The 24,804-nt window shown below is 42.2% G+C and overlaps 1 protein-coding gene across 1 annotated transcript in view; it reads right to left on the reverse strand.

Moving 5' to 3' along the window:
- The window catches only part of si:dkeyp-118h9.7 (sacsin), a 73,551-nt gene that overhangs the window by 22,575 nt on the left and 26,172 nt on the right, over positions 1-24,804 (reverse strand). The window contains exons 4-6 of the mRNA XM_041177628.1: positions 22,411-22,522; positions 7,808-7,954; positions 5,972-7,442 (exon numbers count right to left, since the gene is read on the reverse strand). Of these exons, the coding sequence (XP_041033562.1) occupies positions 5,972-7,442; positions 7,808-7,954; positions 22,411-22,522 (1,730 nt within the window). The remainder of the gene's footprint in view (positions 1-5,971; positions 7,443-7,807; positions 7,955-22,410; positions 22,523-24,804) is intronic.

Below are 24,804 nucleotides of genomic sequence, written 5' to 3' on the forward strand. Positions count from 1 at the left end.
CCTCTTCACTGTTAACAATACTTCCAAGTTTTATATCATCTGCAAATTTTGATATTGTGCTGTGCACCCAAATCAAAGTCATTAATACTGAGCCGTAGTTCATAGAAACATTGAAAATAGGAGCTGGGGTAAGTCATTCGACCCTTTGAGCTGTTCTGCCATTCAATATGACCAGTCTGATTCTCTATCTCAACCACATACTCCCCCGGGCTCCCTATACCCCTTGACACCTTTAGAGTCCAGAAATCTATTTCCTTCTTAAACAGATTCAATGATTTGGCCTCCACAGCCTTCTGTGGTAGACAATTCCACACGTTCATCATCTGAATGAAAAATTTCTCCTCATCTCAGTCCTAAATGGTCTACCCCATATTCTGAGACAGTGACTCCTGTTCTTACCCCACGGCCAGAGGAACATCATCCCTGCATCCAATCTGACCATCCCCCAAGAGAATTTTAAACAGCTCAATGAGATCCCCTCTCATTCTTCTGAACTCCAGTGAATACAAACCTAGTCGGCCCAATCTCTCCTCAGTTCAGCATACCTTCCCTGCTCTTGTATTCAATATCTCTATTTATGAAGCCCAAGATCATTCTGCTTTACTAACTACTCTCTCAATATGTCCTGCTATCTTCAAAGATCTATGCACATGCACCCCCAGGTAGCTCTGTTCCTATATGCTCATTTACATTGCGTCTCCCTTCTGCCAAAATGCATCACCTCAGATTTTTCTGTATTAAATTCCATCTGCCACTTGTCTGCCCAATCTGCTAGCCTCTATGTCCTGTTGCAGTCAATTAGTATCATCCCCACTTTTTGCCACTACTAAGTCTGTTATTGTTGGCAAATTTTGAATATATATTATACATTTAAATATATGAAATATATAAAACCACTGACTCCGAAGATCCTTCAGTCTGAAAAATAACCATTTACCATGACTCACTGATTTCTGTCCTTAAGGCAATTTCTTATCCGTTAACAATGACCCTCCTATTCTACAAGTTACAATTTTGTTAACCTTTGTGGTACTTTGTCAAACGTTTAAAATAAACATAGACAACATTCGTTGCATTCCCTTCATCAACCTTCTGTTACTTTCCACAAATTTGTGCTGATTTTCCTTATTTCATTCAAACCTCTCCAAGTGTTGTTTCAAAAGCTTTATCCTCTAAAGATTTTAATCTAACTGGCCTGTGGTTTCTAGAACTGACCCTACGCCCCTTCTTGAATAAGGGTATCACATTTGCCACTCCACAATCCTCTGGCACCTCTCTCATATCTAGAGAAGATTGGAAGATTATAACAAGCCCTTCCTGCACCTCGAAGCATAAATCACCCTCTTTGTCCCTATTAGGACCCACTCCACTTCCTACTACATGCCTGCCATTCTATTTTCATATTCTCTCTTTCCCAATCTTCTTTCCCTCTTCAGTTCCCCTCAATCTATTGTATTTGGCCCAGTTCTCACTTGAAGAATCCACTTTTTGTTTTCATTTCATCATATACCCTACCTCCTGTGTCATCCAAGGGGCCCTGGTTTTGGTTACCCTACCTTTCACCCTAGTTGGAACTTATCTAGCCTATACCTGCTGCATCTGCTCCCTAAAGATCATGTGCTTTTCCTGTCGGTCGTTGTAGGCTGATCTAAATTTTAGATTTTATTTTAGTAGGATTTAGTAAGTTTAACTTGACCTATTTTAGAGGCTTTTTACAAATATGTATTCTGGAACAAACTAACTCGGTCAAGTCGCCATTTACTACTATAACATGTGATCAGAAAAGGAGCCATGTTGATGTTGATAACTTTTACAACAAGCTAATTTAATATAAAACTGTGAAGTAGACACCGACTAGCAACAGGTGATTGTATTGGAAGAAAGTACCTCAATTACCCTGCAATTGAAAACTAAGTAATTAATAATCAAAGTTAATAAGAGTCAGATGATATTTATTTCTACATTTCTTACTAATATTCCTATGTTAGGATTTAAATTTGAAACTTAAAAGTGCTGTAACAGAAGCAGTGAGAAAGGAGCTTGAACTATCCGGTATTGGCCCCCATCAAGAACACACTGATCTTGACCGGCCCAAAGCTGGGCCTAATGAATGGGACACTTACATGGTATTAAGAAAAGAAAGCATCTTGAAGAAATCCATCGTCTTAAGTTTAAGGCAATGTGTGCAAATAGAACCAATGAAATTAACCCTTACAACATTTTGTTGATCAATTAGCAATCAACAACAAACCTGGGCTAAGGTGGCGTGATGCCATTTTTAGGTATAAAAGGTTTTGGGAACCGTTCTTTTGTGCGCACCATGTGAAGAGAAACCAGTTTGTTCGCTGGGGACAGAGGACTTTTCCTGTCATTACAAGGATCAGGAATGTAGCAATAGGCTCAGGGTCAGAAGCAGAATTCCTGTTGACCCCGGGTAGTGCAGTTTCCTTCAGCAGAGGTGAATACCAGTTGGCGTAAGGGTTCAGGTAATTGTCAGGGACAGAGACAGTTTCCTATCAGTGCAGGGATCGAGTCTGTAGTATTTAATTGATAAAGTATACTTTTATTTTCTTTTATTATTTAATTGATAAGCAAAATAAAACAATAACTTATGTTCTATAAACTTTGATATTATTTTCTAATTCAATGCCTGAGTCTTTGCCTGATGGTTAAATCTCTGTCGAACTAAAAAGTTTAAAGGGATAATTTGAAATACGGTAATTAGGCTGCCTGCAACTAAGTTAAATCAAGTCTAAATTTATCAAGACACCCCTTTATAAGTATACAATAACCAAACTGTCTCTCCCTAATGGAGAGAGATGCCTATGGTCCTTTGTGGACTATGGTTAATTACTTACTTAGGTTCCAATTTACCCTGGCTAGATAGATCCCTTCTCATCCCACTGAAGTTAGCTCTCTTCCCATTGAAATGTTCTACTTTAGATTGTTCCTTGGTCTTCAACTTTACTAGTCCTTATGATATGATGATCAATCTTTCCCCTTCATACACTTTGTCCACCTCATTCCTCAGCACCTTTCTAGGTCCATGAAGATGCTGATGAAGAAAATGCTGCTGAGCACATTTCAGAAATTTCTCCCCCTGATTACCCTTTACTCAATTATCTAAATATCAATTGGAATATTATCAACAACCTAAAGTTCCCACATATCTCCGTAATTTTCATGCAGATTTGCTCCACTATCTCTCTTTCTTTCACTATTTGGAGACTTATAGAATACCCTCAGTAACTTGATCATACCCTTTCTTTCTTCTCAACTCTAACCAAATGGATTTTGTCCTTTCTCTCTCAAGGACGTTTTTTCTTTCCAACATTGCAATGTCTTTCCTAATCAATGCTGCAACTCCAACTCCAGTTTCTCTCCTTCCCTATCTTTTTTTTGAATGTCTAAACATTGTGCTGGATTTTACAGCCCCCACTGGGTGCATTTCCAGCAGGGGTGCACGTAAAATACAAGGGTTGGCAAGCCTACCAACCCCAGGCTGATCCATAACACAGTAGGTAGGTGGGCAGTGAAATCAGCAGCCTGCCCACCATGTTCAAATTAATAATTAAAGGTCAATTGAAATTAACAAGCCAAATGACCCATATAATAAGCTGCCCATGCCATAAAATTCTAGGCAGGATTGGGCACAGCATTTAAAAAAAAATGTTTGTAAAGGCAGGAAGGGTGGGGGGACCATCATTTGGGGAGGGGCCGCCCCAACATGTTACCAACATTGTTCCTCCCCACCTAAACTCCAAAACATGCCCTCTCGCCACCCCACCCCTCGGGCTGCCCAATCCCTCCCAGTCCAAGATCCCTGATTTACCTGGGTCTGGAAGCCATGGCTGGCTTCCTCAGGGGCTTGCTTGCTGTCCCAGCAGGGCCCTCTACTCAGTTCTGGCGCTGCTGGGGCCGTTAGAGCTGCCAGCCAATTTAAGTGCACAGTCCTCACCATTTTTAAGCCATGTTTCTGTTATTGTCACTACATCATATTCCCACATGGCCTTTTGTGCTTGTAGTTCACCACACTTTCTGCCTTTGCATACATGCATTGTAAACCTGTCTTTGTCTTCCTTGTAGGCCTTCTTAGTCCATTTCTATCGAACTATACCCTTCTCTAGTACTGTCCAACACCCTCACTTTATTCCTGTTTTCTACTTCTTATATGCTGTCTGTCCCCCTGCCAATTTAGTTTAAATCCTTCCCATATAATGCAGTGAACCTCCCCACAAGGACATTCAATCAAGTTATTTAAACACAATTTGCCCTTAAATGTATGCTAGCTTTCCTTCATGAATCTTTATTTGTCTAAGTGCTAATTTTTCCCTGGATTACCTGTTGAGGTGCAACCTGTCCCTTTTTGAATAAATGCTTCCTGCCCAGGATTGGTCCCAATGCCCAAAGAATCTCCTGCACCCCCATGCCTCAAGCCAGGCACTGGTCATCCTTATCTTCCTGTTTTTATTCTCATTAGTGTGTGGAACTGGAAGTAATCCAGAGATTACTACCTTTGATGTCCTACTTTTTAACTTCCTCCATAACTCCTGAAAATCTGACCTGAAGCATATATGAAGAAAAACAGTGGTCCTTGTACCAACTCCTGGGGAACCCCACTGAATATTTTCTTCCAGTCTGAAAAACAGCCATTTACCACTACTCTGTTTCCTATCACTCAGTCATTTTGTATCCATGTTGCCACTGACCTTTTATTCCATGTGCTTCAACTTTGCTGGCAAGCTTGTGGCACTTTATCAAATGACATTTAGAACAACATATACATCAATCGCATTACCCTCATCAAGCCTTTCTGTTACTTCACCCAAAAATTCAATCAAGTTAAATATGATTTGGCCATAACAAATCTATGCTGGCTTTCCTTAATTAATCCAAGGGCTGAACCTTACCTATGTCGGGCAGGCTGGGCAGGAACAGGCGCGGAGCCGATCGCCGCCTGCAATCGGCTGCGCGGCACCTTTTTGCGTAGGCGGGCCAATTGAGCTGCCTCAGGAAGATTAAGTTCATAATAAAACTTTTGAATAAAGGAAGTTAAAAATTATTTAAACATGTCCCATCATGTGACAGTGTCACATGAGTTGGGACATGTTTGTAAATTTTACAAGTTTAATTAATAATTTTATAAAACTTTCGGGAAACCTCATCCTGCCCGTGGATGAGTTTTCCTGAAAAATGTGAAGGCTGCTTGGGCTCTTCACCTGCCACCAGCCTTAAGGTTGGATGCCATTATGGGCAGCATGGTTAACTACTTCAATTGCTTTTTTACTGGCTTTAATAGGCCACTGACAGTTCGGCGGGTGCGCAGCCGTCTCTGGTGCATGCCCGCTGAACAAAATATCAAAATGACATCGGGACGTACAGCTGATGTCATCGTGCGTCATTTTATGAATCGGTGTGTCGGGCCCACCTCTGCACGCCGATGGCAATATTCTGGCCCAAGTGACTAATTTTGTCCAGGATTATTGTTTCTAAAAGCTTTAATACCATCTGATTGGCCTTTAGTTTCTGGGTTTATCCTTGCACCCTTTTTTTTTTATATAAGGGTACAACATTTGCAATTCTCTAGTCTTCTGACACAACTCAAGTTGTCTAAGGAGGATTAGTAATAATGACCAGTACCTCTGCAATTTCGACCCTTACCTCCCTTAGCATCCTTGGATTTCCAGTGAAAGTTGCTGAACAACAGGAGAAGGGATTCTGGCTGCTTTATCTTCACTAACCCATTTGAACTGTCCCAATACTACTCCAGCAAAGACTAGTGAATAAGATCAGGTAAGAAATATGGGAACTCCCATATTTATGGCACAGTGGCACAAGGAGATGAACCACATCTTCATTACAGATTATATTACCATATTTAAATTTGCTGTCAGGGTATTGAATAATTTTATTGCAATAGTATAACCAAAACCGAATGAACTATTTTATATTATTGTTTTTAAATGCTTACCGTGGAAATTTTGCTGAGTCAGTAAATACAAGGTCATCAGATGGACTGATTTGGAACTTTACAAAGGATTCACTGCTGACTGGGAGCAGTTGAAGGTTGTTAAGGGAACTGTATTGCTCATCACTTAGAACATATTCCAGAAGCATTAATTTTTCTTCACGTGGGATAATGTTCAAATTGCAATGCTGAAGAATGTTTCGTAAAGATGCTGGAGTAACCACATTTAAGTAACTTTGATTTTCTAAAGTGAATAGTATGGTCTTAAATACATGACTTGGCACTCTAACCAAAGGTTGGGCCTCTTTTATCAAAAGATTCTCTATTGTCTGTCTTATGTCAAGCCGGTCATAGCACTGTAAAAAGATAGCTTTGTCAGCTCTTATCCACTTTTCTTCACAGGTAGCCAAGCATAGAACATTGAGTTCCAGCAAATGTTTGATGGTTTCCTTAGTTATCTTAACCCAACGCTCTTTATGATTCATTTTTTCATAGTCTGGCCATAAACGATATACTGATGAGGGTTTTAGCACTGAAGTTTGAGCCAGAGTAATGGCATCCAGGATAAGTTGGCAGTATGCACACGGAAAGATTTTCTCTATCAGGAGCTCATTCCACTTGGCTGCTTCATCATATCTTTGGTCTGATTCAACCCACTTGATATGCCTACGGTTGTCTGAAAGTCCAAAGAAGGCATTTATATGGACAGGCAATCCAGTCTTGTTGGCCTCATTATTTGGGAGTGGTAGAAAGAAACTAAGACGCCCTTCAAAGTCTGTTCTTGAGTCAGCTTCAGTAGTTTCTGCTTTACTCAATGGAAAAGCCAGTCCAACATATGGAGTATAACTTAACCTCTCAGCCAGGTCATCTAACTTAGCCCATTTGCCTCTGTTGCCTGTGCAATTTGTTATTAACCAGTGATTGTGGTGTTCTTCCATTGCAATGCGATGTGAAATGGCTCTGATGTAGGTAGAAGATTTAACATTGGAGACCAATTCCTGCCTTTCAACATTGAAGTTATGATTAAAAGAAGGAATGTACTCAGGCTGCAAAGCAGTTATTTCTAAAAGGACCTTTACGTTTCCACTGGTATCAATATGCTTAATACAGACTGTAGTAACATTTCTGAGAAACAAGAGACTCATATCTTTATCTGCTTGGAAGGAATCAAAAAGGTCAAAGATCTTAGCTTTGTCATATAGGTTGTCTAATATTTCTGAAGGTTCAGTTCTCAATGGAAACCTAAATAAAGTTCCCTTGAAATAATGCTCTTTTAATGCATTTGTCCAGGTTATTGTCCCAATCGCTTCCATAGCATATCTGAATGGCTTGAACTGATCTCTGGAGTGTTCAAGAGCTTTCCTGTCCTCTGGGTCATCAAGAGACCATATATACCCTGCTTCCTGTTCTCCAAACAGCTTTTCCTGTGGGTCAAATATACCAATATATTTTCCACTGAATATGCTTGGCAAGTCTACAGAAAAAAAAGTTTAAAAATAGTTTCAAGAGATCACAATGCTACCTGTATAAGCTCACCAACATCAATTTAACCTTCAAGTTCCAAAAGTAAAAATAAACAGATTTTAATTTTAACGGACTAATCTGTGAAATAATCTATCTTGACCGTACACTAACAAATAACACCATCTCAATGTTTTATTACCTTTGTTTTATTTTGTACTATTGTCCTTCTCTTTAACAAAAGTGACTATAATTCTCACAATACTTCTTCGATGCTGTTATGTACACAAATGGGTAACTTACTAAAAATAAAACATGTAAATGGCATTATTATACAGTTATATATAATACAATGTCATACTTAAATAATTCTTTCACCTGTGATGTGATAAACGGTATTGAATCCAAGGCCAAATTGGCCAACTTTGCTGGGGTCATTACGCTTTTTACTGATTCCTGTAGTTTGAATGCTATGCCAATCCTCTTCCGAGAATACAGAATCATTATACACTATGAGAGCTGGACCTAAAGGAAGAGAACATAAAACAGGGTTGCAGAGTTGGTGCTGATGATGTTTGTAAAACAGTAAGTCATACTGATTCCCTTTCAAAGAAAAGGAACTTTAATCCCTTTTTTCAATTTTTTTCATGGGATGTGAGTATTATTGGCAATGCCAGCATTTTATTGTCCATCCCTAATTACCCTCAAGAAGATGGTGGTGAATCATCTTCTGGAAACACTGCAGCCCAGTGTTTCCCAGAAAGTGTGTTGATACCAAATTTTTTTTAAATTGCCTGAGTTCAAGTCTCAGCAATATTAAAAGCCTTACTTTATTACCATTTATGTCAACAGGACTTCATCGTCACATTGCAGTGGGAGTAAATCAACCAAAACAGGGAGAGTAAGAAACATGTAGAGCTATTGGGTTGGATTTTATTCCTGCTGTCGCTTGTTATGGCACAGCCGATGGTAAACGCTGAGCTGCTCAAATCCCAAAGGGAAACTTGAAACAACTGCCACAACTTGTTTTGCAACTTGTATAAATTTTGAGATACGTACCTTGAATTCAGTAGTAATGAGACCACCAAGTCTTATAGGTTTCTTACAAAACTAAATTAAACCTTCATTAATAGAAGAAATAGTTTTAAATACATACATAGATCTACATATTACTACTGTGATAACTTCTAAATCCCCTAATTAATTTAACGCCCAGATACACTTTCGTTAAAGCAACAGTAAGACACACAGATTTTAAAAGACCCAGGCAAAGAAACATGACCCTGAACAATCCAATTTAAAGTGAGTTTCCTTAACTTCAGTTCTTTGTAGACAGCAGCTTGAGGCTTAGATGCCAAAGGCATTTCACACTTGTTAGATCTTAGAATTCCTGCCATTACATACAGCCTTTGCCCCTTTATACATATTTTCCTCTTTGAATGCAAATTCCCATTGTTTCACTATGTCTTTGGACTTTACCCCTTTAATAATAAAAATTTCTCATAGTACTAATTTTACCAGTAATCTTTGGGAAAAATAAACACACTGGGCAGAATATTGCACTCGGGTGGGTGCACGTCGAACCCGAACGAGCATTAAATGATGTGCGATGATGCAGGCAAGCGTCCTAACATCATCGTGCACTTGGGCGATATTTCAGTCAGCAGGCGCATGCCCACTGACAATTAAGTGGCCTATTAAGGCACTTAATCAACTAATGATTTGGAATTTTTCGCTGCCTGCCCAACCGTGGGCAGGATGAGGTTTCGTCCAGAGATTTAAAAAAACTTTTTGCACTCATATTTTATATGCCCCTGCTCATGTGACAGAATCACTTATTTTAAAATTCTTTATTTATATGGATAAAAATCTTCAGCTCCCTGAGGCAGCTCTGTGCTCAGAGAGCTTTTACTACATGCACCCACAAGCATTTGCAAACTTCAGCGCTCGCACTCCTGCCATCCTCACCCCGGCAGCGCTGCAGCATGCGTTTCACGCTGGTTGGCCGTTAATTGGCCAGCCAGTGTGAAATCCATGTTGGGAACTGATCGCAGGTGGCGGTCGATTTCGGGACTGCTCCTGGGCCCACCCACCTGATGAGGGCAAAATTCTGCCCACTGTTGCTGAACTTCACCTTGCTAGGTGACACAGTTCACCTCTCCTTTGAAAACAATCTAGTCTGGTTTATTTAAAAATCAAATGCTCCCTTTACACCTATGTCTACCTATTTAACATTTCAAACCTAGCTCATCTTCTGATACATCAAAGTCTTCAGACCAGCTGCCTTTAATTCAATTAAATCACACAGACACAGACACTGACCCTGCTATTACTCTACTTAACATTAAATTCCAATAACATTATGACAATTATTATATCTTCCTGACACTCTACCCCCACCGGCAGGCCCGGAAGTAGTCTCTTTAGCAAAGAATCAAGTGGTGGGAAGCTCATGAATGCAGGTGACGTGGGTATGCCACCAGATAACATGGCAAAAGTGACTCTGACGCCAGGAAGCCTGCATCACCTGATCCTTGTGCAGGATCAGGTGCTGTTTTAAAGGGCAGACAGCCCTATGTTGTTTTTGGAATTCAGCATGCAGCATTTCTAAAGGAGCTTTGAAATTGAATTATCCAGCATTTGAATTTCTGCTGTAGAAACAAACAACTTTTCAAGATCTGGAGAGAAGAATCATCAGGCATCACACAAATTCAGTCATTGGCATCAACAGGTTCAACTGAGGCCTGAGATGTCACAGTAATGACACGAAAATTGGTGGGGTGGTAAATAGTGAGGATAGCCTTAGATTACAGGAGGATATAGGTGGGCTGGTCAGATAGATTGATCAGTGGCAAATAGAATTTAATCTGGATAAGCGTGAGGTGATGCACTTTAACAGGACAAACAAGGCACAGGAATGCACAATGAATGGTAGGACCCTGGGAAATACCAAGGATGTGCATGTCCACCGATACCTTAAGGTAACGGAACAAGTAGATAAGGTGGTTAAGGCGGCGTATGGGATACTTGCCTTTATTAGCTGAGGCATAGAATATAAGAGCAGGGAGGTAACCCTGGAACTTTATAAAACACTGGTTAGGTCACAGCTAGAGTATTGCGTGCAGTTCTGGAATCCTCATTATAGGAAGGATGTGATTGCACTAGAGAGAACGTAGAGGAGATTTACCAGGATGTTGCCTGGGCTAGAGAGTTTTAGTTATGAGGAGAGATTGGATAGCCTGGGGTTATCTTCCCTGAAGCAGAGGAGATTGAGGGGGTACATGATTGAGGTGTATAAAATTATGAGGGGTAGGCAAGAAGGAAATTTTCCCCTTGGTGGAGGGATCAATAACTAGGGGGCATAGGTTTAAGGTAAGGGGCAGGTTCAGAGGGGGTGTGAGGAAGAATTTTTTCACGCAGAGGGTGGTTGGAATCTGGAACTCACTGCATGAAAGAGTGGTAGAGGCAGAAACCTTCATAATATTTAAGAAGTATTTGGATGTGCATTTGCGATGCCATGGCATACAAGGCTATGGGCCTAGTGCTGGAAAATGGGATTAGAATAATTAGGTACTTGTTTGACCAGCGCAGATTCGATGGGCCGAAAGGCCTTTTTCTGTGCTGTAGATCTCTATGACTCTATGTCCATGAGTCCAGCCAGTGCACCACCCCACAGTTCAGTGAAGGCTTGCTGCATGACCTCCTCCAGACAGTCCATGAGTGCAGAGATACTGTTTCCTACTAATGGCTGTAAAAGACCCTCATGAATGACCAAGGTGGCCTGGACAGAGGTTTCTACAGAGATGAGCAGATCCAAGAGGCTGGATCCAGTGCAGAAAAGGATGAATAACCTCCTCCGTACTGCAAGGGTGCATTTGAGTGATAGGTTGCCAAAAAATGGTTGAAGAAAGGAAGTGTCACCTTTCACCAAGAGGTTGGGGGAGCCTGACACACTTGAGGGTTCTTCTCAAGGTACTCAGAGTGCTGTCAGGAACTCCCTTGCCCCTCTGTCAGTGACCCAAACTCCTCTACTGGCCACAGATGAGTCTCTGGCACTGGTGCAGGACAGCCTTATATGCCATGGACTATCCAGGCCTGGGGCTGCCAGAGGACGCCATCACTGTCATCAAAGGCCACAGGGCACAGAGCAGCAACCTGCCCCCACCAAATCTGCAGCACTCGGTAATGTTTCAAGAAGTTCATTTTCATACAGTAAGGTAGCACTGGTGTTTATAAAATTGTGTTAATGAAGGAGTATTGGTGTCACAATTAAACTGTTGTTTTACTTTAATTTGTATAACCAGGAATTCTTGCTCCACATGCGGGTGCACGCCTGACATGCTCGAGCGTAAAGTAGTACGCGATGACATCAGGTAAGTGTCTCAACATCATCACGCACTCGCACATTACGTTGTTCAGCGGGCGCATGCAGGTGCTGGAGCCGCGCCCGCCATTAATTAAGACAACAGTTCTGGCCATTAAAAAGACAATTAAGCTGTATTTTACATTACCGTGCGATTTCACGCTCGTCGTACGGACAAAACGGGCAGGTGGCCAGCCGACAATTTCAAAAACCTTATCCAAAGGTAGGATAAATAAGGTCAGCAGCATTGCTAGTGTGAGTAGTGAGCAGTTTTGGAGATAGTTTGCTACTGGTTGCTTATTGGGACTTGGCAGCTTCATCTTTATTCGGGGCTTCATTCTTAGCATTTCCAGGCTTTGTTTCAGCACTTTAGTGTCTGCAAGGCCCCTGGACAATTCAGACCACATAGACCCTTCCAGGTATAAGACAGCCTTCCGTTACCCTGGTAATGGGGATCGTGGTCTCCGCTGGTGGCACCTCCTCGGAGATGGAAGAAAGGGGCAGAAGGGAGAGGGGGTCAGGTGCCCCAATGCAGCTTCCAGGGGAGGGACCTGTGGGAGAAGAAGCGCAGGCACAAGGGGCGCAGGGCCAGCAGGTAGCCCAATGTGGAAGGGACCGCAGAAGATGCCACTATCCTGCTGCCAGGGTTTACAGGCGGTGTTGCAGCTACCTCAATATGTCCGAGGTGCAATGCTGAAGGAGGCTCTGCCTCTTAGGGGAGACCATGACCTCCATTTGTCAGATGATTGGGCCTGAGGTCAGCTCTGACTGTGGCTCTGAAGGTCACAGTGGCCCTCAACCTTTATACCTCCAGCTCTTTCCAGGGGTCAGTGGGGGATCTGTGTAGAGTCTCCAGTCAGCTGTCCACAGTGCATCAAACTGGTGACAGAAGCTCTGTTCAGGTGGGTACTGACCTTTATTCTTTACCTTAGGGCCGAGGCCAGACTGGCTGAGCGAACCAGAGGCTTTGCAGTGATTGCTGGGTTCCCCTGCATCCAAGGTGCCATTGACTGCACACATCTGGCCATCAAGGCGCCAGCAGATCAGCCGGGTACCTTCATTAACAGGAAGGGATTCCACTCCATGAACGTGCAGATAGTGTGTGACCACAGGTTGCATATTCTGCAAGTCTGTGCAAGGTATCCTGGCAGCTCCCATGACGTGTACATCCTGAGACACTTCCAGGTGTGAGGCTCTTCAATGCTCCAGCCCAATTGGATGGATGGCTGCTGGGTGACAAGGGCTATCTGTTGAAGAAGTGGCTCATGACACCTCTCTGCCAGCCAAGAACAGTCAGAGCAGTGTTACAACAGGAATCATGCCTCCACAAGGGTGGTGGTAGAGAGGACCATAGGTTTTCTCAAGAGGTGCTTCTGATGCCTGGACCGTACAGGGACTGCACTACAATATCCCCCCACAGAGCAGGAATCACTGATAAAGGTTGCATGCTGTCCCCTCCATAATCTGGCACTTGCAAGGGGGGTACCCACTGGAGGAAGAGGAACTTGACGCAGCTGCACAGGCCACAGATGATGAACCCAGTGGTGAGTCAGAAGAGGAGAATGCTGAGGGTGTGAAGGCAGACTTGGTAGCCTCCAGAGAGGCAGGGACACCAGGTGCACCTTGATCCAACACTCCTTCGAATAAGCTACCAAAGATCTGTTTCCACCTCTTGCCGGGGCTGCCAACTCCATCCTGGATGTCTGAAATGACCCTTTCACTTGGACCCAAAGTCCACTCAATGCCTGTGCAAAAAAGTATCGAGCCATTCACATTCAGCATTATAAACTGGCATACCCTGCACCAGAAAGAAAAAAGGTGAAGCATATTCAGGCCGTCAGAACCAAAGCATATTTAATGCTATTGTCACAATGAAAGCATAATGACATTACCATTACTGGTGTTGATGTCCACACCAGCAGACATATAAACCAAACATAAATGAACAGAAAATCACCCTCTTGTGCTCATGGTGCCTTTAACTTACGTTTCCAAGTTCTACGTCTTGGTGCCCCCACCTCGCTGGCAGCGGTATTGGAGACAGCCTGCTGACTCTGCTGTCTTGTTGGCCTTGATGACCTTGGCGGTCATCCTCTGGCCAATGGAGCCTGTGCTGGCTCCACCCAGGAGGAAGCAGCCAGTGCCTTGGCTGGCATCTCTCCAGTCATCACAGCCTCATCAAATGCCACGTGGAGGGGTGGAGGAGCTGCTGCTGTCATCTAGAGCGCTCTGAGAGGAGTTTGCAGAGGTTACAAGCAGATTGTGCACCAATGTGAGATTGCTCTGGATCTTCCTGCTCATCACTGATGGACGGGCATCGAGCTGGGATATTGGGTGCCTCATCCATCTCCCACACTGGCACTGACTACCTGAGGTCATTGCCTGTGTGAGGGCTTGCAGGTCCGAGCGCAACCCCAAGAACTCCTCATTCTGTCCCTGGAGCTGCCTCTCCATGAATCGCCACTCTCTCAATGGGGGCAGTGCTCTCAGCCATGAGGGTCAACACAGTGCTCATGCTCCACATGGACTCCTTCACAACAGAGACCATGGCACGAGGACCTTCATGGACATTCAGCTTCTGCCGCCTAATGGACAACTCCAGGGACTCATCATCTGCCTTCGACTGAGCATCGTCCTGGTTCCCCAGCAGTCCTCCAACTGCTGGCGCCCTCGGCACTCTCTGCCTCTGTCTACACCTCAAGTGAGGGTGAAATGCCCTCATCAATGTGCACAGACATTCTAGCCACTGATCTATTGCCCACTGAGGCACTGGTATCTGCGCTAGTGCCTGGTTCAGAAAGCGAATGTGACGAAGGTGCAAATGAAGTCACCCTGTCATACTTGTAATATACTGAAAGACAGGGGGTGTAAATATGGTAACTGGAGTAAGAGCCAGAGTGACTGCAAGCTTCTAAAGCCAACAGTAAGAAGTGGTTTTGAAATGTTAATGAACCAAGTGGAACTTCAATCAGAGTTTTACACAAAACAATAACAGGAGTTGTTTTGAATTGAGTTGTTTTAGTTCAAAGGGGCTTATATGCAGTTGTAAAAAGTGTAAATAAATAAGTAAAGAAAGGGTAAGTTTACTTTTTTTAAAAACCTAAGAGCTAAAGTAAAGAAGAGTCTAATCAAAACAAAAACAGAATTACCTGGAAAAACTCAGCAGGTCTGGCAGCATCGGCGGAGAAGAAAAGAATTGACGTTTCGAGTCCTCATGACCTTTCAACAGAACTCAGAGTCTAATCAAGTCTGGGAAGAAAGCATTTCTAAAGAGACTGGTTGAGACAATAGAGAGATCAAAGGGAATGAATGCTTTTAAGGTAATACTTAAGCCTATGTGATGGGGGATAGCTGTTTAGATCTCCCAGAAGACAGCAGGATAGCTGGTCAGAACACCCAGAGGACAGTGTGAACAAGACCAGACCTGAAGATCCAGTTGCTGTCAGCCTCAGTGGACACCCCAAAGTACAAAAGGCACTGTGCAGTTAAAAATTACAGGGTTTTAATAGATTCTGAAAATCTTTAAGGGTACTTGCTGAACAGAAAAGAGGAACGTTAGCTCTGTGGGTAGTTCAGTTAAGATCTTGTGGAACTGTTTTAAAATACTGTTTACTATGTGAAGCCATTCTTGTGTAATTGTGTTTTGTTTTATTCTTTTAATAAATGTTTACTGTACAATAAGATCATCACAAGTAGTTGGGGGATATCATTTCCTGATTTCAGAATCTTTCTTCATACTATGCAAATTGCAAAAACCATTTTGGCAGCTGTTTCAAGTTTTCCTTTGGGATTTGGGCAGCTCGGCATTTACCGTCAGCTGTGCCATAACAAAATGAACTTGCAGTGGGAAGGGGAGGGTCCTGTTGATGTAATCCCTGTAAGTACCAATGACATAGCATCAGGAAAGGAGTTCTGCTCAGAGAATATGAGCAGTGAGAAGCCAAATTTAAAACCAGAACCTCAAAGGCAATAAACTCTGGATTATTACCTGAGTCAACAGTAAATTGGAGTAGGACAAATAAGATTAGAGAGTTAAATGTGTAGCTCAAAGATTGGTGTGGGAGAAATGGGTTTCCATTTATGGGGCACTGGCACCAGTACTGGGGAAAGAGGGTGCTGTACCTTTGGATCAGTCTTCACCTGAACCATGCTGGGTGCGCTGTTCTGGTGAGTTGTATATTTAGGGAGGTAGAGAGGGCGAGGGATCAAGTGGTAGAAGATGTGATAAATTAAAGAGACAGGACAAGACAAGAGTGCAAGGTAGCAGTAATGGAAATGATAACCAGAGTGTGATAGGGTGGGGGGAGGGAGCATACAAACTTAAGAGTGCAGTAGCGTCAAAATCCTGGAACCCTCTCCCTAACAGCACTGTGGGTGTATCTACACCACATGGACTGCAGCAGTTCAAAAAGGCAGCTCACCACCATCTTCTCAAGGGCAACTAGGGATGGGCAATAAATGCTGGCCCAGACAGCAAAGACCACATCCCGTGAATGAATAAAAAAAAGATAAGGCTAGAGGCTGTGAAAATAAAAAAGACAGAATTAAAGACACTCTGAATGTACATAACATTCACAACAAGGTAGGTGAATTGACAGCACAAATAGAAATAAACAGGTATGTTGTAAATGCCATTACAGACATGTGACTGCAGGGTGACCAAGTCTGGGAACTGAATGTTCAGGGGTGTTCAACATTTTGGAAGGATAGGCAAAAAGGAAAAGAAGATCAGGTAGCACTGATAATAATGGATGAGATCATACATTAGTGAGAGAGGATCTTAGATCAGGAGATCAAGATGTAGAATATTTGGGTGGAGCTGAGAAACAGCAAGAAGCAGCAAAGATTGGTAGGAATTGTTTATAGGCCACCAAACCAAATAGGGCACAGGAGAAATTAGCAAATTAGAGGTGCATGTAACAAAGGTAATGCAGTAATCATGGGGGGGCTTCAATTTACATATTGACTGGGTAAACCTAATTAGCACTAATGCCTTGGAAGACAAATTTCTAGAATGTATATGAGGTGGTTTTCTAGAATGTTGAGGAACCAACTAGAGATCAGCTACTTTGTGTTGTGCAATGATAAAGGGCTAATTAACAATCTTTTGTAAGTGTAAAGGAGCCTTTAGGGAAAATCTAAAACTTAAACAAAACCAATTACATAGGTATGAGGGGTGAACTAGCTAAGGTTAATTGGGTAAATAAACTAAAAGATATGGAGGTAAACAAACAGTGGGAAACATTTAAATAAACAATTCAAACAACAAAAATGCATTCCATTGAAAAACAAAAACTCAGACATCAGGGTCCATCTGTGGCTTACTCAGGGAGTTAAGGGTAGTATTAGATTAAAAGAAGGGGCTTATAATGTTGCAAAAAACAGTAGCAAGTCTGAAGATTGGGAGTGTTTTAGAAACCAACACACAGCCAACAAAAAGTTGATAAAAAGGGAAAAAAATAGAATGAGTTAACCAGCTAAAAATATAAAAAGATTGTAAGAGCTTTTCTAAGTAAATAAAAAAGAATAGAGTAGCTAAAGTAAACATTAATCCCTTAGAAGCAGAGACTGGAGAAATTATCATGGAAGAACGAGGAAATAGCAGAGGCATTGAGCAAATATTTTGTGTCTGTCTTCACAGTAGAAAACGCAAGTTCCATACCAGAAATAGGGGCTAAAAAGAGTGAAGAAATTAATGTCAGCAGAGATAAAGTATTGGAGAAACTTAAGGGACTAAAATCCAATAAATCCCGAGGACCTGATGACCTACGCCCTAGGGTTCTAAAAGAGATATGCAGAGACAGTGGTTGTGCTATTTTCTAAAATTCCTTAGGTTCAGGAACGATTCCACTAGCTTGGAAGTTGGCAACTGTTGCATCATTTTTCAAGAAAGGAGGGAGAGAAAAAATAGGCCAGTTAACCTATTATCTGTTGTTGGGAAAATGCTGGAATTTATTATTAAGGAAGTCTTAACAATGCACTTAGAAAAGCATACTGTGATTAGAATAGTCGACATGGTTTTACTGAAGGGAAATTCTGTTTGACAAATTTATTAGAGTTTTTGAGGACATAACCAGCAGGGAAGATAAAGGGGAACCAGTACTGTAGTATACCTGGATTTCCAAAAGGCATTTGATAAGGTGCCACACAAAAGGTTAATAGGCAAAATAAGGGCTCATGGAGTTGGGGGTAATATATTAGCACGGACAGAGAATTGGTTAAGGGATTGGTTAATTGGTAAACAGAATGGTAAATAGGGACTTTTCAAGTTGGCAGGCAGTGAATAGTGGAGTGCTGCAAGGATCAACGCTGGGGCCTCAACTATTTACAATCGACATTATTGACTTAGATGAACAGACAGAGAATACTGTATCTATGTTTGCTGATGATAGCAAACGAGGTGGAAAGGTAAGCTGTGGAGAGGACACAGAGGCTGCAAAGAGATATACAAACATGAATTAGGAGCAGGAGTAGGCCACTTGGCCCATTGAACCTGCTCCACCATTCAATGAGATCAAGGGTGATCTGAATGCAACCTCAACTCCACATTCCCACCTATCCCCGTTTACATTTCATCCCCTTGCTTATCAAGAATCTATCTAGTTAAAAATATTCAAAGACTCTGCTTCCACTGCCTTTTGAGGAAGACAGTTCCAAAGACTCATGACCCTCAGAGAAAAAATTTCTCATGTGTCTTAAATGGGTGAACCGTTATTTTTAAACCGTGACCCTTAGTTACAGATTCTCCCACAAGAGGATACATCCTTTCCACTCCATCCTGTCAAGGCCCCTCAGGATCCTATATGTTTCAATCTAGTCACCCTTACTTTTGTAAACTCCAGCAGATACAAGCCTAGTCTGTCCAACCTATCTCATAAGACAACCCACCCATTCCAGGTATTTGTCTAGTAAACTGCCTCTGAACTTCTTCCAACGCATTTACATCCTTCCGTACAGAGCATTCCAGATGTGGTCTCACCAATGCCCTGTATAACTGAAGCAGAACCATTCTACTTTTGACAGCAAGCATTTCCACATCACCCAGACCTCCCTGTCGCTTGCCATTTCAACACTCCACCCTGCTCTCATGCCCACATATCTGTCCTTGGCCTGCTGCATTGTTCCAGTGAAGCTCAACGCAAACTGGAGGAACAGCACCTCATCTTCCGACTAGGCACTTTACAGCCTTCCAGACTGAATATTGAGTTCAACAACTTTAGATCATGAACTCTCTCCTCCATCCCCACCCCCTTTCCTACCCCCCCCCTTTTTTTCCCAATAATTTATATAGATTTTTCTTTTCCCACCTATTTCCATTATTTTTAAATGTACTTCCATCCATTGTTTTATCTCTACCTTTTAGCCTTTTTCGATTCCTTCACCCCACCCCACCTCCAGTAGGATTATCTGTACCTTGCTTGTCCTGCTTTCTACCCTTAATTAGCACATTCCTTTAGATAATATCACCATCTTCAACACCTCTTTGTCCTTTTGTCTGTGACATCTTTTAGTTATCTCCACCTATCACTGGGCCTCTATCCAGCTCTTCTTGTCCCAAAACCCCCCCCCCACCCTTAAACCAGCTTATATTTCACCCCTTTTCTATTTTGCCTTAGTACTGTTGAAGAGTCATGCGGACTTGAAACGTTATCTGTGTTCCTCTCCACAGATGCTGCCAGACCTGCTGAGTTTTTCCAGGTATTTTTGTTTTTGTCATGTTTGACAAACCCTGTTTGAGATTTTTTGAAGATGTAACTGGCAGAATAGATATGGGGAAACTAGTGGATGTGGTATATAGTAAAATCCCACCATTTGTGGGGGTTATGTTCCTATGAAACTTCACAAACGATGAAATCTTGAACAACAAACATGCTTTTCCATGGGGCTGAATTAGATAGGTTCCAGCCACGAGAGGGGAGCATTGGTTTGGGCAGTTACTCGACTCTAAATTGTGGTGCAGTACCTGTATCTGACAGGTGCGGGGGCCTCTGAGCAACACATTGAAGATTCCAAAACGAACACAGCCATTATTGCAGCGAGATTCAGACATTTCCGTGTTAGTCCCTGCACTTCAGTTGCAACCATTCTGGTCTATGCTCCATTATGGCTGTTGTCTCCTCAGAAAGAAGACAGAGAGGGCAAAGAAATTGCAGATGAGCGAACATTGCTCATGTGATGCGCGATTCTGTGTACAAAGTGCAGGTAAGTGAAAACGCGAACTAGGAAATCACAAGCAGCAAGACTTTACTGCACTGGATTTTCAGGAGGCTTTTGATGAGGTCCCACACAAGGGGTTAGTGAACAAAATTAGAACACTTGGGATTGGGGTAAAATACTAGCATGGATTGGGAATTAGTTAACGGACAGGAAACACAGAGTAAGGAATAAGCAGGTCATTCTCAGGTTGGCAGGTTGTGACTAATGGGGTACTGCAAGGGTCAGTGCTTGGGCCCCAGCTATTCACAATCTATATCAATGATTTGGATGTGGGGATTAAATGTAATATTTCCAAGTTTGCTGAAGTCACAAAACTAGGTGGGGATGTGAGTTGTAAGGAAGATGCAAAGAGGCTTCAAGGGGATTTAGGCAGGTTAAGCGAGTGGGCAAGAACATGGAAAATAATGTGAAAAAATGTATTTATCCATTTTGGTAGGAAAAACAGAAATGCAGAATACTTCTTAAATGGTGAGAGTTTGGGAGGTGCTGATGTCCAAAGGAACATGGGTGTTCTTGTTCATAAGTCAGTGAAAGCTAATATGCAGGTGCAGCAAGCAATTCTGAAGGCAAATGGTATGTTGGCCTTCATTGCAAGGGAATTTGAGTACAGAAGTAAAGAAGTCTTGCTGCAATTGTTTAGAACCTTGGTGAGACAGCACCTGGAGTATTGTGTACATTTTGGCCTCCTTACCCAAGGAAGGATATACTTGCCATCGAGGGAGTACACCGAAGGTTTACCAGTCTAACTCCTGGGATGGCGGGATTGTCCTGTGAAGAAAGATTGAGGAGACTGGGCCTATATTCTTTAGAGTTTAGAAGGTGATCGCATTGAAGCATACAAAGATCTTACAGGGCTGAACAGGGTAGATACAGGAAAGATGTTTCTCCTGGCTAGGGAAGTCTAGAACCAGGGACACAGTCTCAGAATAATAGGTAGGCTAGTTTGGACTGAAACGAGGAGGAAGTTCTTCACTTAGAGGGTGGTGAATCTTTGGACTTCTCTACCCCAGTGGGCTGTAGGGGTTCAGTCATTGAGTATATTCAAGATAGATTTCTAGACATTAAAGATATCAAGGGATATGGGGATAGGAAAATGGCATTGAGATTGATGATCAGCCACGATCTAGTTGAATGGTGGAGCAGACTCAAAGGGCTGAATGGTTTACTCACGCTCCTACTTCCTATCAGCATCACGCATCCCTGCCAGCGCTTAAGGATAAAGGAATACAGGGTGAATGATTCCCATGTTGCCACAACCTCTCCCTTTCTTTACAGGCAGTCTCCTCCACCTAGACTCAGATCTGTGATGCCACTTCGAGGAGTGACCCCTCTGCACCTCAGTTGTGTGCTGTCCCTTTAAATTTTGGATGCAAAACCTTTGGATCCAACACTTTCTGCCTGAGGTTCCACCCTCAGATGGAATGTCTGATAAACAAGTTTTTACACAGAGAAAACTTCTCTAATATCAATCCAGTGCCCTATGACTCACTCTCCTGCAAGTCAAAATGACTCTCCCAGAATTACATTTAAGTCTCCAGTTTTCAATGGGGGCTTACTCAAGGCTCAAGATACTTGTGTCAGTTTCACTAAATTGGGGAGGTTGCGTTAAATCCCAGCGATTAACATTTAAATTATAAACAGTTGCTTGGTAGTACAAAACTTGAATATTGCTGAAAAGAGACACATGTTGCTGAAGCTTTGTGTCTTGTACCCATCAGGACAAACACACAAGAATGCCAAATTTTAAATCATCACAACAATTTATATTGCAGGAGAAAAGGCAGCTGATTGGTTGGCACTGATTGGCCGAGACATCGCGATGGAGAAAACAATGGGGAACTTTAGGCTCCCCAAGCTCCCGGCAATTCAAAAGAACGCAAGGCTTTTAATTATATGCAATTTGGCCATTATGCATGAAAACGAGGTGCCTGCCGCTAACGGTTGAGTTTCTGATTCCTGATGAGCAGCCTCCCGTGCAATCCTCCACACCAGCCCTCCAGCGGGCTCCATAAAATCTAGCCCATTGTTACTTTGCCTTTTGGGATTGTAGACTTTTCACTTCTAGCAACATTAGTGCTTTTCCTCTTATTAAGAGACACAGATCACGAGAAAGGTCACAAATAACTGATTGACTGGGCCTAGAAATTCAGGTAAGAAAATTGGAGTATCACTGAAAAGGAGGGGGTGCAGTAGGACAGAAACAGAAACCTATCGAATTGTCTTACTTATGTTGACAAAATTAGAATGGTTCTCATTATGCCCACATAATTAAGTAGCACTATATCTTTTAATTAAGATTCGCTTGGAACTTGTCAGTTACATTGAGAAAAGCAAATCTGAATTTCAAAATCCTTTTATAATCTTTGTCTTTTTATCAGTTTTACATCCTGAACTGAAATACCTTGAAACTTTTTAAGATCCTTCATAAACACAGTTGTCGTCCCATAAGGTCGTTCATCAAATATAAACACCACCTCCTTGGCCTCAGCGTCATCTGCATTTTGAATTAGTTCCTGTAGAGAAAAAAAATGAAAGAACATTGTTAACATGCACTGTGTCATGAAGCGGTTCCATCTCTTTCAGAGCAAGAAAGCACAAGTGCGAAAGAGGAGCATTTAACTACAAGGTGAGGAACAGGGGCAGCGGCAAAGCACAGCAGGAGAAAGCAGTAACAACAAGAGGCAGGATATATTGTGAAGTGATGTCACAGGACAAGGAGTTAAGTGATCTGGTAAGCTTTTAACTTTTATCATAATTAATAAGATTAATCAACGATAAAGTAACACTAGATCAAAGCCAACTATGATAATTTATCATATAATTACAATCAGTGCTCAATTGATTAATCAAATCTAGAGATAAAGTTAAATTAAATAGAATCACAGAATTGTTGCAGCTATTCAGCCTATCATGTCTGCACTGGCTCTCCGAATGAGTGCTATGACTCAGCACCATTCTTTTCCCCTTACCCTTGCACATTGTTTCTCCTCAAATAATGATCAAATGCCCTCTTGAATGCCTCGATTGAACCTGCCTCCACCACACTTCCAGGCAGTGCATTCCAGACCTGAACCACTCGTTGTGTGAAAAAGTTCTTCTCACATCGCATTTGCTTCTTTTGCAAATTACTTTAAATCTGCGCCCTCTCGTTCTTGATCCTTTTACGAGTGGGTACAGTTTCTCACTATCTACTCTGTCCAGCCTGTTCATGATTTTGAACACCTCTATCAATTCTCTCAGCCTTCTCTCCAAGAACAGTCCGACATCTCCAATCTATCTTCATAACTGAAGTTTCTCATCCCTGGAACCATTCTCATATACATCTTCTGCACTCGTTCCAATGCATTCACATCCTTCCTAAAGTGTGGCACCCAAAACTGTACACAATACTCCAGCTGAGGTCCAGCTAGTGTCCTATACAAGTTCAGTACAGCCTCCTTGCTCGTGTACTCTATGCCCCTATTAATAAAGCCTAGGATACTGTCTGCTTTATTAACTGCTCTCTCCACCTGTCCTGCCACCTTTAATGATATATGTATACATGCACCAAGGTTCCTCTGCTCCTGCACACCCTTTAGAGTTGTACCCCTTATTTTATGTTGTCTCCTCATGTTCTTCCTGCCAAAAGGAATCACCTCACACTTCTCTGCATTGAACTTAATCTGTCACCTATCTATCCACTCCACCAACTTGTCTATGTCCTATTCAAATTGTACACTACCCTCTTCATGGTTTACAATGCTTCCACGTTTTGTATCATCCGCAAACTATGAAATTGTTCCCTACATACCAAGATCGAGATCATCAATATATATTGGGGAAAGGAAGGGTCCCAATACTGACACCTGGGGAACTCCACTACAATCTTCCTCCAGCCAGAAAAATATCTATTAACCATTACTCGCTGTTTCCTATTACTCAGCCAATTTTGTATCCACATTGCTACTGTCCCTTTTATTCCATAAGCTATAACTTCTCTCACTGTCTGTTGTGCAGTATCAAATGCCTTTTGGAAGTCCATGTACACCTCATCAACAGCATTACCCTCTTCAATCCTCTCTGTTACCTCTTCAAAAAACTCCAGCAAGATAGTGAAACACAATTTTCCCTTACGAAATCCATGCCGGCTAATCAACCCACGTATTTCCATGTGACTATTAATTCTATCCCGAATAAATTAGAAGCTTCCCCACCACCGATGTTAAACTGACTGGTCTGTAATTGCTGTGCTTATCCTTACAACCTTTCTTTAAACAAGGGCATAACGTTTGCAATTCTCCAGTCCTCTCGCACCTCCCCTGAGTTTAGGGAAGACTGAAAGATTATGGCCAGTGCCCTTGCAATTTCTACTCTCACTTCCTTCAATATCCTTGGATGCATCTCATCTGGTCCCAGTGCCTTGTCAACTTAAAGTACCAAAAGTTTATCCAAAAGCTCCTCCTTAACAATGTTGAACCCTTCTAGTGACAGAATTTCCTCCTCTGTCACCAAGGCCTGGGGAGCTTCCATGGTAACGACAGATGCAAAGTATTCATTTAACACCTCAGTCATGCACCCTGCCTCCACCTTTTGGTCCTTAATCAGCCTCACTCCACCTTTTTACCACCCTTTTACTATTTATGTGTTAATAGTAGAATTTGGGATTCCCCTTTATGTTAGCTGCCAGTCTTTTCTCATAATCCCTCTTCACTTCTCTTATTTGCTCCTTCACCTCTCCTCTGAAACTTCTATGTCCTGCTTGATTCTCAATTGTATTTTCTATCCGACACCTGTCATAAGCACATTTTTCTTCTCC

The sequence above is a fragment of the Carcharodon carcharias genome, chromosome 31 (genome assembly GCF_017639515.1).
Source record: "Carcharodon carcharias isolate sCarCar2 chromosome 31, sCarCar2.pri, whole genome shotgun sequence".
Taxonomy (NCBI): Eukaryota; Metazoa; Chordata; class Chondrichthyes; order Lamniformes; family Lamnidae; genus Carcharodon; species Carcharodon carcharias.